Raw genomic sequence first — 16003 nt, forward strand, 5'->3', positions numbered from 1 at the left:
ATTATTACTTTGGCCAGTTTCACTATCTTATGTGCAATGACTGATTTACAATCAGTCATGTCAGTGCACAGACAAGTTCAAAATGAATGGTAAAATATTGCTGAATTTCTAATATGTAGGCAAAGTGTTGTAAATATTGTCAGAACATACTATGTTATAAAATAAAATTGTCTTTCCTTGTCCTAGAAGTTTCTCAAAATGGTTAAAAAATACTAAGGAAGGAAGGAAAAGAGAGAGAATGGATTAGAGTTATTTCTAAAAATTATTATTTTTAACTTCAAAAACTTAGCCAAACACGTGGCTACAGATCTAATTTTAAAATAAAATTTACCATATGGGGGAAATTATTTATAGTATGGTTTATAATTAGAAGATGAAGGTATATATTTTGTCAACAGTTATCTCCTCTTTCTTGTAGATGAAAGTGCTCATTATTTTGAGATTTTCAGCAGCCATAGCCTTCACAGCTGTTTTCTTTTCTTTCCTTCAGATAGGCAAAGATACCCTCTTTGGTAAGTAACAGAAAAAAAAATACATGTTATATTTTTTTGTCGACAATTAGTGTTAAGCTGAAAATATGCTGGCACTGCAATGGCAGTTTAGATTAATCTCTGTTTATGTGCAAAATCCACTATCGGGCTTCTGTGAGAATTATTCCATGTGGTTTTTTTTCAATGCAACACCATAAATTCACAAAGGAAAACTTTGTGTGTGTAATGTATCTTAATTATCTATTCTTTGACTAGGAGTGATTTTACTTTCTTAGCAACATTCATATATCAGATGACATGTTTACAAGCATGATTGCTGGATTTTTTCCCCAGACTTCCAATCGCTACATTTTGTCATCCTGGGCTGGTCAGTTGCCATAGGATGTCCCACCCGGCATCCTGCTGCTGGCCCATAAGGTTGTACATCTCCTGTGGCACCATTTTCTGCTGGCAACCTTTGCATACTAGGGAGATTTTAGAGCATCTGAGATTGCAGTGATGCCTATATTCAGACAATGTAATCTTGCCATTTAAAACACCGGAGTTATTTTATTTGTTTCTGTTCAACCTAAATCAGTTAGATCTAGCAGACTAGAAATATAACAGATACTGGATTGAATTTTAAGAGAATTGTGCAGAGACCAATTTTACATTAAAGTAGGGCAGAGATGATGAAGAAACAGGATTTCAATCATTACATTCTATTAAGTTATGTAGCTGTAGATATGATTCATAAGGGATGGTAATATGATTCCTTGGGAAGATTTTCACCTGAAGTTAGTGTAGAATCACAAATAAAAGAAAATTTTATCCAAAATAAATTAAACAAAAAAATAATCTCCAAGCCATTACTTCCAATGGGAAATCTTTTTTGGACCATGACTGTGAAACAGGAGATCAGATCTATTTTCCATAGTGAATTCTCTGCTTGGAGCTTCCATATTAATTGTTTGGAAAGACATGGTCTAAAATGAGGCTGTGTTGTATGTTAATTAATACAAAATGAATATATATGGACTGTAATAAATGGAATAGATGGATGATTCTTTTTTATAGTAAGTTTTCTTTTGTCTGATGGGAACAACAACAAATAATGTTTATTAATGCATTTTTTTAAATACTGCATTGATACTGAAATCATACTTCTCAGTAGAAAAGGAACAGAGACAATGGAATTCAAGTATAGCAAGTGTATCTTATCTTTTAGATCAGAGTCTGATTCAATACCACATGATGAGCAATACTTTGAGCATAATATATTTCTTGGAGGTGAAAATCCTAAAAGTAATTAAAAATCATGCAATATAGAATTCTAAAATAATTAGCTGTTATATGGCCTATGAAGATCAGTCTTTTTTTTTTAATAGACTCAAAAAAATTTTCAGATGTAACAGAAATCTGAATGATAACCATAAATTAATCTTCTGAATATTTCATCATGCATAGGTGAAAAAGAGAAATAACTACTGTTCTACTCAGATGCTGAGAACATATTTAGTAGAGTGGAGTAGAATTTTGACAGGAAAGATTACTTCCCATCACGTATTACTTTTCCTTGAGCTGAGTGCTGTATTCAAAAAAAAAGATCACAGAAATAGCACAACATGGACCACAGATAAAATATATCACCTAAAATTACACTCTACATAAATGATGAGCAATTGCACATAAATGGTTGCTAGCAATCTATTATTGTTTATGATGCATTTTCTAAGAAAAAATGGATGATCACACAAAATACAGATGGGAATTAGACCACTGGACTTTAAATATGACTGATTCACTTAATATAAATCTAGATGTACACAAAAGAAGAATAATATATGTTCTATGACAGCACTACACAAAATATCACAGCTGAAGTACTCTTAGGTTCACATTTATCCTTCCATCAAACATAGGTGGAGAAATGCGAATAGGGCTTTCATGCATTGGTCAGATCCCAGAAGATCTTGGAGTTTGTTAATTATGCATGAATATGGGCATAAATTCTTCACGTGGCTCAGGCCAGCTCATATTACCTGTGAGGGAGACTGCTTTGTCCTATCAATCCAAGAACAGTTTAATGAAAAATACGTATGAAGCCTAAGGAGCGTGACTGCATACACAGAACACAACACATTGCAGCTGGACCTGTTAACATTTGGTACTACTTAACATGCACAGCTGGATTTATACTGGGAGAAATAGAAGGAAAATATAGTTCTTCAAGCCTTATAAATTAGGGAAGAATTTATTTACTAGCCCTACCTTATCTTTCAGAAAGGTGAGAAGCCACATCATTAGTTTCAGGAACACTAAAATATGGAGATCATTTTAATGGGGAGAAGTTATACATAGTGTTATTAACCTCTATATTTTGTAAATGTAGTTATTTTATCAAGTATTTTGTTGAATAACATATTTGTCTGTCTTTCTTTTTGGTTTTTTTTTCCCCTGTTGAGAAGAAACTGAAGATAACTGCATTACTGAGGCTATCGAAAAGGGCTCTAGTCTGGTGGATTATGCTGCACATTATACACTGAAAAGGTAAAAAAAAAATAGTGACAGATCTATTAGCAAAAAGCTTTCATAACAGAGAAGTTTGAGATCAGTGTTTCTTCAAGAAAACAGAATCATAGAATCATTTAGGTTGTGAAAGACCTTTAAGATCAAGTCCAGCTGTTAACCCACAACTGCCAATTACACCATTAAACCATGCCCCTAAATACCATGTTTATGATCATCTGAACCAACGTAACCTTGTGCATTATTGCCACATAATTCGCTCTCTTAAAATGTGATAAAAATAAGAAATATGAAAATAATTAAGAATATTTTTCTGATCTAAGTAACACATCACATTCCATTAACATGTGGCTCAAAAAATTGTAATTTTATGGATATTATGTATTTTTTAACATTATTTTTCTTTTTCCCTTTCTTTCCTCTTTTAACCGCAGCAGCTGAAAATTAAATCAGTGATTTAAAACTTTAAAAAATTAAAGTACTTGATCTGATGGATACTGTTGTTAACCTTTGAATTTTTCATAGGCAGAACACTGCTAGTAACAGCACTCTGAGAACTGGTTATGTCTTTTGCATAAGTCTGGGGTTAATCCTGTAAGCAGCCAAAGGCTCGCGCTTTCAGCAGGGCATCAAAAGATGTGCATTAATCTCGCAGCTGTGGCACATGCTTTCCTGTCTTGTGGAATCAGAGCCACAAGTGTCTGACACCTGCATTAAGAGTTTCAGTCTCATAAGACTATCACTTGTTTTAACGTTAACCAGCATGAAATACTTGGTCTTTCAAGTTACAAATTATCATTACCAGAAGTGAAAATGATATTTCTACTGTGCGCTTTTATATACTTCAATTTATTGTGGCCCAACTAAGTGGGGCAGTGAGAATTGTAAATATCATTAAGAAAACTCTTCCTGTTTTAATAAAGGCTTGTAAATGCACTCTGCACCTGCCTCTTAGATATTAGTCCTGGTCATTTGCAAAGTACAGAGGACTGAACTGACATCTAATCTGATCATTGTATTGAGGAGCGAATGTGTTTAGTTGAATACTTTTTATGTCAGTTTAAAGTTACTAAGGCTTCTTTCCTTCGTAAGTTTAAGAATACTGTATACTTCAATGAAAGCTTTGGTCAGCACATAGGTTAAGAACAAGAAAAGAATGTATGTGACTGCATATTTGAGCTTCTGGAAGTTGTGGAGGTCACAGTACTGTGAAAACTCATTTTATTTTGGCTTATAAGTAACTGAAGGAAACTACAGTGCAATATGGATGAGGTCAATGCTGTCTTTGAGACTGAAAAGCTAGTTCTGAGTTGAAAAGGCAGCTCCTTTTTCAGGCTAGAGTAGGAAAACTCTTAGCTGTTTCATGCACAATAGTCCAACCTGATGTTTGCTGAATTCATGATCTAGGTGTTTGAACTGCAAACTGAGTCAAAATAACTGGATTTCTCCTGAGACCTCAGTCTGACCTTGAATTTTCATTAAAATAGAGAAGTACATTTCTTCACCTCAGCTGTCTAATATCATTACTTAAATTTTTGACTTATTGTTTGTGCTTTAGAAATTTGTGCTAGAATTTACTAGTTGTGGTAGAAATGACATCCCACATTTTAAGGTCACATAGGTCCCAGTATAGTCCTGTGTGCTGTTCATGTCTCCCCTTACAAAGTGCTTCTCATGACTGTTCGCTAGTACCTGTTATTCCAATTGGCTTCTGGGTTTGTGAGTCTTTAAGAGCAGATGTTCATGGTTTTTATTGTAATATATTCAGTCATAATATTATTAATATAGCATAGATGGAACACAATGGCATTATCATTATTAAAATGAATTATTTGTGTTACAATGCCAATGGGAATCTAGTCAGTTTGGATAGGAGACTCAGAGCCATATGTCACCTGGGAGGTTATGACTGTCATCCGGTGCTATGTGCAAATACATTGATAGTTTACTACCAGGTGCACTATAAAACAAATTTTGAAAGTAATACTGGCTTGCAGGAGTTAACTTTAGTTACAGTAAATCTTGTTATAATAACAACCAGTACAAATTATTAAACTTGTACTAGCTTTAACTAATGAGTTTCAGCACTACTGGGAGGGGCCATGATTCCAGCTGTCCATTCTTTTTATATTCTGCTGAGTCTCTGCTTTTTATGGGTTTTAAGGTGTGGAAGATACTAAAGGTAACTCCAGAATGAGCAAGCTGTGCAAAGTGATAGTCTCGTAGGCCTGTGCTGCACACAGCTGCAAATGGTCATTATTTGTCCTGATAGAACTTCGTAATTAACTCAAAAAGACTGGTGAACTAGTTGTGTATAAGAGCAATGTTAATTATGTTGGTGGGTCAGATAGTGCTAGATTATTTGGTTTTAGCATTTTAGATATATAATTTTAGACTCCGGTTTCAAATTACCCTAATAGGTTGAAGGTAAGTACAACTCTAATACAAACACAAAAGATTTCCTCAACCTATTTAAAGTCAGAAAACATTGACATTTCTAAGCATATTTTAATATATGTTTTAGCTGAAGGCACAGTGTTCTTAGATTAAAAAGTATAGATGACAACCCTGAAAATACTTCAAGCCTTAACAGCAGATTAAAGATATTTCTCACTATCTTCATTCTTGTAAAATTACTTTTATTTTGTGTATACTACATTTGAACTCATTTTTTGCATGTTTTTAAAGAATCTAAATTGCAACCCCCACAATTTAAGATACTATTTCTGTTGGCTCCTATCTATGCCAACTTGAAAGGACCATCTGCAGAAGTGACCGTCATGGGATCATCTGTATGCAAAGGGAAGTGGAAAATAATTTCCAGTGTTCCAGATAAAAGTTATAGTTGCAGAAATTCACTAAGCATGATTATTAGTCAGTGCCAATCTGGTCTTAAAGCAGACTGGCCATGTACATACACATTACAGGAAAGAATAAATAGTGTTCTTCATAGTTTTATAACTCTATCACTTTATGTTCTGCACAATGTCACTGTTTTGAAAGATCTCCTGAATGGTGACAAATATCTATGACATTAACTCAGGTTAGAAATCTCTAAAAAAGGTATTCAATAAATATATTAATTTAATACAGAAAGAAATATCAGACTCAAAATATCTGAAGCTGAAAGAGAAAGTGTGTCTCATACTGTGGAGAATTTCTTTAAGGGTTTGGGGAGTGTTATATACATATATTTCTAATTATGATCTGTAATGAGATTCAGTAACGGAGAGTCTGGCAAGCATAAAGAACATTCCGTCAAAATACCATGGTCTGCACTAGGTCACTTCCATATATTCTTAAACATGTATGGAAGACACTTCATGTCTGATTTCATGTTCCTAATAATGATACAATCACAGGTCATTCTATTAGCTTTATGGGGCTATTTCTGTATTACTAAATATTGAGACAGTTTGTAACTGACACAGTGTTCAGCTTCAGGAGTGTGTGTAAGAACTAGAAGGGACTCGCATGCATGCATGGAGTGAAGAGCAGGGTGTGGGTCAGACAGCAAATGTGGCAAAGGAGTAACAGCTGTGATAATCTTACAGTATCTGTGAGATTAGACAAAAGACAGAAAATGCCTCAGAATGGAATATGTCTTGTCCTTAAGGATTATGGTGGTTCAATTTTGGAGGTTTTCTGGGAGTGTGGATTACTTTCAATTCTTAGCTTCTAGCTAATTTTTGCAAATGTCTTTATTTAATCATTTGTACAGACATGTTTGCCTGTTCATATAAGTTGGGGGTTTTTTTAAATGATACATGACTGATATTATCCTCATGTGATATTAAAATATTAAACCTGACTTCTTGCATTTAGTTATAACATCTTTCTTGTCTTTTAAACTGGGACACAGTTTAGGACTTTTAATACTTCAGATTGCCCATCAACTTCCTAATTGTGTATGGAAAACTGAAAAACATGATGCTGAGGAGCAAAATAGCTATTTTTCATAGTTCCAAGTGTTCTTGAGCTCAGCTTTTGAAAGGAAAGGAATAGTTTCTGTATAAAGAACAAATGAACAGGTTAAGGCTCTTTTCAGTCAACTAAGAACAAACCTGGCATCAAGAAAAGCCCTTGGAGTTGTATTTTCTTAATGCTTTTTATGTAAGCATGTTTCTAATTTCTCAAAATTTAACTGTTTGTTTTACCCAAATCAGAACGGTTGTTTCCATTTTAATTTTTTCTTGTGCTTTAAACAAGCCTGAGTGAATAAGACAACGCAATGTTTTCAGGAAAATTGCATATCAAAATAAATCTGTGTTTCAGAGCAGCCTTTGGGGATGTCTGCGACCTATGACCATGTCTAGAAATGAAATAGGCTGGAGTGATTTTTACAAAGTTGCAGGAGTCAGTTTAGGACTTGGATCTTCCCTGATGCACTTTTCCCAAGGCTGCTCTGGCAATAAAAGGACAGTGGTGATACAGCCCTTGCTAAGTGAAAAAATAAATCTTGCAGTGAATTGCAGAACAGTTGAGAGGGATGTGGACACCATCTAGGACACCAGGCCAGTTACATGACTCCTAGGTGCTAAGGCATTTGTGAATCCACCTGCAATGATTGAGACGGCCTTTGATATTAAATGTTGCATGAAAGCAAAGCCTACTCACTTAGATGTGTCTATAGTGACAGTCCCATATTGTGACTATCCTGCATAAGGTCTTCCCAGACACTTTCTGCTGCCAGCTCTATCTGAATAGTTTCTATCTGATCCTAAAGGCTTCTTATAAGCTTAACTCTGTTGTGTATGTCCCATGAAAAAGCACCTTCCCTTTTCTTTCCCAAATTTTCCTTACAGAACAAGGCCAAAAAGTAGTCTTCCTCTCCGCTTTCCCAGCAGGCCCTTCAGACAAAATATACTTTAAACTAGGAACATATCCAACATCACAAATAGAGCTATGAGTAAGTTCTGAAAGGTTATATGTTAAAAAAAAACCCTTCTGTGTTTTATCTCAATTATAGAAATATCGAAGGAAAAGGAATAACAACTCCCACCTTGCTGCTAGCTTTCTCAAAATTTCCTGAACAAGAAAGCCAAGATATTTCCGAAGCAGCTGAACGAATGGAAATGTCAATTCAAGTGCTAAAACAAAAACTTTGCCAGAAGCACAAACGTTCGTTGCATCCAACTGGTAAATATACTATATTGACATTGGCAAAGAATCCTGTTGGGTGTCTTGAATACTGTCTTTTATATTAAAGTTGGGTTAGCTTCACTTTTATTTTACCTTTGGCAGGAGTACATATCTTGTCTGAACCCTGTGGCCAGGATGCCCTCTCTTTTGTTTTTAAAAGCACCTCACATACTCACTGTTTTACGTTTCTCTTTGCTGGAGTGTGGGCCGTGTTCCTACAGTTGAGGACAGTAGCACTATGCTATTGGCATCCTGTGAACTCGTGACTGTATATTTGTATTGCCAATAAATCAGCTTGCGTATCCACAGTGTTGCAAGCTTGTTTACAGTGAAATACTTATCTTCCCCAGCACTTTGGGTTTAGTGCTTCTGGGGACTAGAATCTATAGATAAAATAATACAGTTTCTGTCGCTCTATTGCACTGGCGTTTTCAAATACACTTCCTCTGGACATTGATGACCTTAGTAATATCCCTCTTTTAAGAAAATACTTTTTTATTTCCAAAACTAATTTTATAATGCATTGCTGTTACACATTTATTTCCACTTTGTTTCTCTTTTAGATGTTCTTTTATGTTAAATGGAGAAAGAAAGATAGTCCAGAAAGTTCAATGGTATATAATTGTCTAAGTAAAGAAAAATTCTTGTTGCCATTAATTGGATATGAATTTCAAAATATCTGTCTGGTGTCTGGAAGGCTCAAAAATTCAGAAACATTGACTTTTTTCCCTGTAATTTAATTCTGTCAGAATTCAGAAACATTGACATTTTTCCCTGTAATTTAATTCTGTCAATTAGAGCAGCATGAACTGGAAAGTTATAATTTGTATTCTCTGTCTTAGTATTATAATGTGACATTATTTTTCAAGATATGGAAACATTAGAGTGTTGTAGAAAAACATAAAGATCCACAGTTATGTTTTCAGGTTGTTTGTCCTTGCGAAAACATCTCACTTACTAAACTAATGGGACATTTCTAGAAATAAAAGTATATCTGTATCTATATGTGTGTGTGTGCATGCATATATTTATATATATATAAACACTCACACACAGAGATACAATTATTTTTCAGGTGGAGTAGTTTCCAAAGAAATCAAATTTCTAAAGCATAAAAAAAGTGCACAAAGCTCTTGTTAATTTTCAAAACTGAAACAACATTAACAGAAGGTGAATAGATGTTATACAGCCTATGTGGCATGAGAAAGAGTTTTATGTGAATTAAAGAACTAATTTGACTTTAAGGGAAACATGTGTCAGTAAGACCCTGGGTGACAGAGTCTCTTGGGCTATAGTTCTGAAGAGCCAAGGGGTCCACGCAGGCCTGGCATAGGAAGAAAATCTTAAAGGCGTGGGAGCAGGCTGTCCCCACGTGCCAAAAGATGAGCTGATGGGGAAGTAGACCAGACTGGCTGAACAGAGAGCTTTGGCTGGAGCTCAGGGGAAAAAGGACAGTTTACCAGCTTTGGAAGAAGGGGAAGGCAGCTCTGGATGGCTATAAGGATGTCATGAGGTTATGCAGGGCAAAGATTAGAGAGATGAAAGCCCAGCTAGAAGTCAGGCTGGCCACTGCTGTAAAAATATATTAAAAGAATATTTTTTAAAATGCATTAGAAACTAAAGGAGGGCCAAGGGTAATCTGCATCCTTTATTGGATGTGGCTGGGAACATTGCCACAAGGGATGAGGAAAAGGCTGAGGTACCCAATGCTTTCTTTGCTTCAGTCTTTGATAGCAAGACCAGCTTCCCTCTGGGTACTCAGCCCCCTGAGCTGGAAGACGGGGATGAGGAGGAGCAGAATGCAGTCCCCACGGTCCAGGAGGAAACGGTCAGTGACCTGCTGCTCCACTTGGACACACACAAGTCTATGGGGCCAGATGGGATCCACCGAAGGGTACTGAGGGAGCTGGTGGAGGAGCTCACCAAGACACTCTCCATCATTTATCAACAGATCTGATAAACTGGGGAAGTCTCTGAAGACTGGAGGTTAACCAATGTGACCCCATCTACAAGAAGGGCAGGAAGGAGGATCCAGGAAACTACAGACCTGTCAGCCTGACCTCAGTGCCAGGAAAGGTTATGGAGCAGAACATCCTGACTGCCATCACATGGCACATGCAGGACAACCAGGGGATCAGGCCCAGCCAGCATGGGTTTATGAAAGGCAGGTCCTGCTTGACAAAACTGATCTCCTTCTATGGCAAGATGACCCACCTAGTGGATGAGAGAAAGGCTGTGGCTGTTGTCTACCTGGACCTTAGAAAAGCCTTTGATACCATCTCCCCCAGCATTCTTCTGCAGAAACTGGCTGCTCATGGCTTGGACGGGTGTGCTCTATGCCAGGTTAAAAGCTGGCTGGATGGCTGAGTCCAAAGAGTGGTGGTGAATGGAGTTACATCCAGCTGGTGGCTGGTCACATGTGGTGTTCCCCAGGGCTCAGTATTGGGGCCAGTGCTCCTTAAAATTTTTATCAACACTCTAGATGAGGGGATAGAAAGCACCCTCAGTAAGTCTGCAGATGATACTGAGCTGGGGTGGAGCGTTAATCTGCTTGATGGCAGGAAGGCTCTACTAAGGGATCTGGACAGGCTGGACCAATGGGCCGAGGCCAGTTGTATGAAGTTCAACCAGGAGAAGTGCCAGGTCCTGCACCTGAGTCACAGCAACCCCAGGCAACATTACAGGCTTGGGGAAGAGTGGCTGGAATGTGCCTGGTGGGAAAGAGCCTGACGGTGCTGGTTGACAATTGGCTGAACGTGAGCCAGCGGTGTGCCCGGGTGGCCAAGATGGCCAACAGCATCCTGGCTCATATCAGAAACGGTGTGGCCAGCAGGACTAGGGAAGTGACTGTCCCCCTGTGCTCAGCACCAGTGAGGCCGCACCTCCAATCCTGTGTTCAGCTTTGGGCCCCTCACTGCAAGAGGGACTTGGAGGTGCTGGAGCATGTCCAGAGACGGGCAGCGGGGCTGGGGAAGGGTCTGGAGCACAAGTCTTATGAGGAGCAGCTGAGGGAATGGGGTTGTTTAGCCTGGAGAGGAGGAGATTCAAGGGGGAGGGGGGGGGGGGGGGGGGGGCAGGGGGCATTATTGCTCTCTACAACTACCTGACAGGACACTGTAGGCAGGTGGGGATCGGTCTCTTATCCAAGGTAACAAGTGACAGGACAAGAGTAAACGGCCTCAAGTCGCACCAGGGTATGTTTAGATTGGATATTAGGAAAAACATCTTCACAGAAAGGGTGGTCAAGCATTGGAAGAGGCTGCCCAAGGGGGTGGTGGAATCACTATCCATGGAGGTATTTAAAAAATGTGTAGATATTCTGCTTAGGGACATGGTTTATGGATGGACTTGGCAGTGCTACATTAATGGTTGGACTTGATGATCTCAAAGGACTTTTCCAACCTAAATAATTCTATGATTCTACGACTCAATGAATAGCTAGGCAGCACAGAAACTAGGGAACTGATCTCTGAGGATATCTTTGAACCTGAAGTAACATGAAAATACAGCCATATCCACAGGTTTGGTATGAGTAGCTAGTATATAATGACGAGGTTACATACCACTCTAACAGCCCATTTTTTCTCTGGTCTCACTCCTACCTTGCACAGGTTCTAGCAGCTCAGCAGAACATTTTGGTTTTTTTGAGCTGATTTGGCTCTTGTGCCTTTTTTGGTTTGTTTTTCTGGCTTACTTTTTTTGACTTGCTTAATGGAATAATGCAACTTAGTTCGGAGTTGGATGGGCAGAAGTGATAGATGGTGGGACTGCATGGCCTGCACTACCCAGTGGGGAGACAAAGGCAAGAGCTAGATGCTGCCTTTACCATTTTGTTTCAGTATGTGATGGTTACACTCAGTTTGAATGGCAAGACTTCTCTGAGTTCGGGAAGGGTATTGCTACTTCTACCTTCAACTGGCCATACATGTGCTTACATACATGTGTGGGTAAGAGAGGGTGCCAGCTTTCTGGAGCTTAGACAAGAATGTGAGTTTGTCCCTCATCAGAAGAATGCTCACTGGGACACCCGTCTGGGATCACATTACAAAGATATTAATATCATGTTCTACTTGTGTACAACTCCCTAATTTTACCTAGCTTCCAAATTCCAGCTCATAATTCTGAGCCTCCTCCATTCCGTACTTAATCATATAGGCCGATGTAGTGTCTTTAAATTTCTGCATCTTTCCAGTCCCACACTTTTCCTCCTTGCTATGTAATTCCATTCTTGAATGGTATTTTTTACAGCTTTGTTGTAAGCACAGGGACTGGCCAAGAATTGTGACTACAATGCAGGCAAAGAAGGCAGCAGAGAGCAAGTTAAAGAAGGAGAAAAAGGAGCAGGTCGACTTCAGTTCTCAGCTATGGCTGGACTACTTCCTTCTCATTCTCTACATATCAGATAATAAAATGAGCTGTTCCCTTTAACCCTTTATCTCCTCTAAGTCCCTAAGACTGCCCCCTGCAGCACTTCTCACTAAGCACTCTTTCCCAGGAAGAGAGGAGATGCTGTAGTCGTAGCTGACAATAATGTCTTTTCTCCTGCATAGCAGTAAAGCAAATTACTTGTTTGGGTTCTTCCTTTCAGATCTCTTATCAGCTGATAGGCTCGCTATGATTGCTAATATTTCTGGATGTCTACCTTACATGTTGCCACCAAAATGCCCAAACAATTGCTTAGCTAATAAATATCGACTCATCACTGGTGCCTGCAATAACAGGTATGTATGATTAGAATTGTTCTCTTAAAAATCCTTCTTTCTTATTCTTAAACTCAAGAAGCTCTGTATACTTTTTCTTAGAAAAACTGGGGGCAGAGGGTATCCTCAATCAGCTAAATTTGTCATCAACCTGTGTCTAAATGAGGTGCCTCTGAAAGCTCCCATGGGAAGAATCTCTTCATCTAAGCTTTGGTACACTAATTTTTGCAGACATGCCCTCCCTATGAAGGCTTCTCAGATTATGTAAAGAACTTTAAATTTAGAGAGGACTGATTCAGTAGATGCTATTTTCTATATAAATTAAAAAGACTAAATTCTAACCCAACATTAATTTTTGACAGAATTGGATAAAATGATATTGAGCAGGAAAATATAGTTACTTCACGAGAAGCAGTAGCAAAATCAAGTAAATTCTCATTTTTTGTGTTTTCCCACAACCTTAACATCTAGCAAACATGCATCTAAAAATTATGGGTGATATATTTAATTTTACATATTTATTTATATAAATATATGCTTATTGGCTATCTGAATGACTGTTATTTACTACCGTTACCTGCTTGTTACCTAATACATGCAGCAATTGTTTCCTGCAAAACCCAACATAACAGATGTGACTGTATTTTCAGACTCCTTCAATGCAATGAGGGTGTAAAACTGAGAATGAGAGTTGCTTTGAGTACAAGGGTAAATGATATTTATACTGGGCAGCCTTTGGATACATAGGCATAAGGTCACAAACTGAAAGGCAGACTGTAATATTACAAGTGAGGGGCTACAGAGCTGTAAATGGAAGGCCATTAGTGTTGCATAGGTTAAGGCATTCTGCAACATGGTGAATGAACAGCAGTAAAAATCTGCAGTTTTATTATTCAATCAGTCTGGTTTTATGAGATTAATCCGTTTTGCTACATCACAAGTAATTTGCAAAGAATGTGCCTGATAGTCTCTTTGTTGAAAGGACACAACCTGATATGCATTGATGTTATAAATCTAACTGTGTGGGTATCCATAATTTCCTGCAGGCACTTGCAGAGTTGCCTGGAATCTGAACTAACAGCTAGTATAATATTTGCACTGACAACTCCATCAGGGCTTGAACGCATTGGCCAAGGTACACGCAGCTGAACATAGGCACATGGCTAAAGCTCTTAATTTGCAGGCATGGCTGCTGTAGTCTTTCTCTCCAGAGACGGAGGGAAACATACCCTGCTGTGGGTAAGGTAAAACAACTTTTTCTCTTCAGTGACTTTGGTAATACTAGGATGTGTATAGGCATTTCAGTCTGGTTTCTAAACCTGGGTAGAGTAAGTACAATCTATTGAGTCTGATTAATCTGTAATCACTATGTTCTACTTTGTATAGTTTTATGCTTGCACCAAATCAGTGTTTAAACTCATTGCTTGTATTTGGTGGTATTTTAGACTTTTTGCTCTAAACATCTCTAAAAGGTGCAAGGCAACAACAACCAAAAAAACCCTACCAACCACACACCAAAAAAACAAAAACACAAAGACTTTGAAACTAGCAAATCAGATCTTAAATTAGTATAAAACTCTGTAAGGCCCTTGAAATACCTCAAGTTTTACTGAAATATATCGGCTTTAAAAGCCCATTATACTATAATGTAAACAGCATATTCTGTAATATAAGTCAGCTTCAAAGACTTCAAATGTTAAACAAAGTACCAGTCTATACTTTTCCTTGCTTTACAGCTGCCACTTCCAGGCAGAAAATATATCAGGATCTGTGTTGTATTTGCAATTTTAGTCACCCAGTTGGAATGTGCAGCTGTGCTGTAGATCAGTAGATGCTGCATTTCACAGGTGAAATTTAAACAAATTTCACAGTGGAGTTAATTGTTTACCTACCTAAAACAAAAATCTATTTAAATCTATTTAAAAGTGTACATGGAATTTCTTTACATATGGTTTACTTCATCAGTTCATGTACTTGGGAAATATCAGATAGATTACAAAGTATTTATTCCAGAGCACTAAGGTTACTTGTTTGAGTGTGAGCTCCCTAGAATAAAGGCAGAGCAGAATAGTACAACCATGGCCTTCAGTTGACAATATCAACATAACATCAAACATTCCCAGCAGTGTCATTATCCATATTTACTAGTAACAGATATCAACAGACTTTACTTTTCTTTCTGCCTGAAGGCATAGGTGTGGGTAATAAGCAAAATAAATGTACAACATGAGTCAAAAATTAAGAATAAGGGAGACAAAGCATATCCAAATAGCTAGTCCGCCCTCCTTTTTTTTTTTTTTTTTTTTTTTTTTTTCCCCAACTAACTAGCATTGATCTGTGTAGTTCTTAGTGCCTAGTGCATGAAAGGGATTCAAAGGTGAAGGAATTACAGGTACTAAAGGAATGGCATCTCACAGTGCAATTAATCCCACCTAATTTTAGCTCTCCAAAGTAGTTACATCTCTACTGCAAGGCTGCAAATTTGGCTGTTCCCAATAGTGAGAGATAGGATGAGATAACAGGATGGCACTCAGGACTTGTCTGTCTCTTGCTTGATGGACGGATGCTTAGATGACTAGATTACATGTTGTATGCCTAATATTTGGAAGCTAGGAGGAATTTTATCTGCAGCATTTCTATTTCATTGCTGTGCCATTAACTGTTCCATCAGGTAAGGACCTAATGCTTAGTCTGAAGCTCTAATACTGTCAGAGTTAGAGATATGAATATGGCTCACCTAGTGGAAAGAATGAGCAGTCCTGACTGAATCCATATAAGACTATATGACTTATTAGCAGGAATTGAGGTGTTTCTTTTAAGATAGCTGCTTCGCTTCAATACAAGCTAAGTGTTCAGTTCAGTGGCAGGCTCATTTTTCACAGAAGTTTTCCATGTTTGCCTGAAGTTATGTCCATGGTAACTCAGAGCCATGTAAAACATGACAAAATCCAATTATTAAATTGCCATATGGCATTCATTCTTTCTACTCAAAACTTAGGCAGGACATTCAAGTAACGACCAAAAGCCATAAATCTGCACAGTGAACTGCATCTTAAAACTCCACATTCCTTCTAAGGGAGCCAAAACAAAATCCAAACCGTGCAATTCCAGTATTCCACAAGTGAATGACAAGTCCCACTTCCCTTAAACAGAATGTATAGT

At 37.8% G+C, this 16003-nt stretch overlaps 1 protein-coding gene across 1 annotated transcript in view; it reads left to right on the forward strand.

Annotated features, from left to right (window-relative positions):
• The first annotated feature begins 418 nt into the window (after window positions 1-418).
• TPO (thyroid peroxidase) overlaps window positions 419-16003 on the forward strand; it is a 46440-nt gene continuing 30855 nt past the window's right edge. The window contains exons 1-4 of the mRNA XM_040598478.1: window positions 419-512; window positions 2939-3020; window positions 7969-8138; window positions 12730-12862. Coding sequence (XP_040454412.1) covers window positions 419-512; window positions 2939-3020; window positions 7969-8138; window positions 12730-12862 — 479 coding nt within the window. The remainder of the gene's footprint in view (window positions 513-2938; window positions 3021-7968; window positions 8139-12729; window positions 12863-16003) is intronic.

The sequence above is a fragment of the Falco naumanni genome, chromosome 6 (assembly GCF_017639655.2).
Source record: "Falco naumanni isolate bFalNau1 chromosome 6, bFalNau1.pat, whole genome shotgun sequence".
Classification (NCBI taxonomy): Eukaryota; Metazoa; Chordata; class Aves; order Falconiformes; family Falconidae; genus Falco; species Falco naumanni.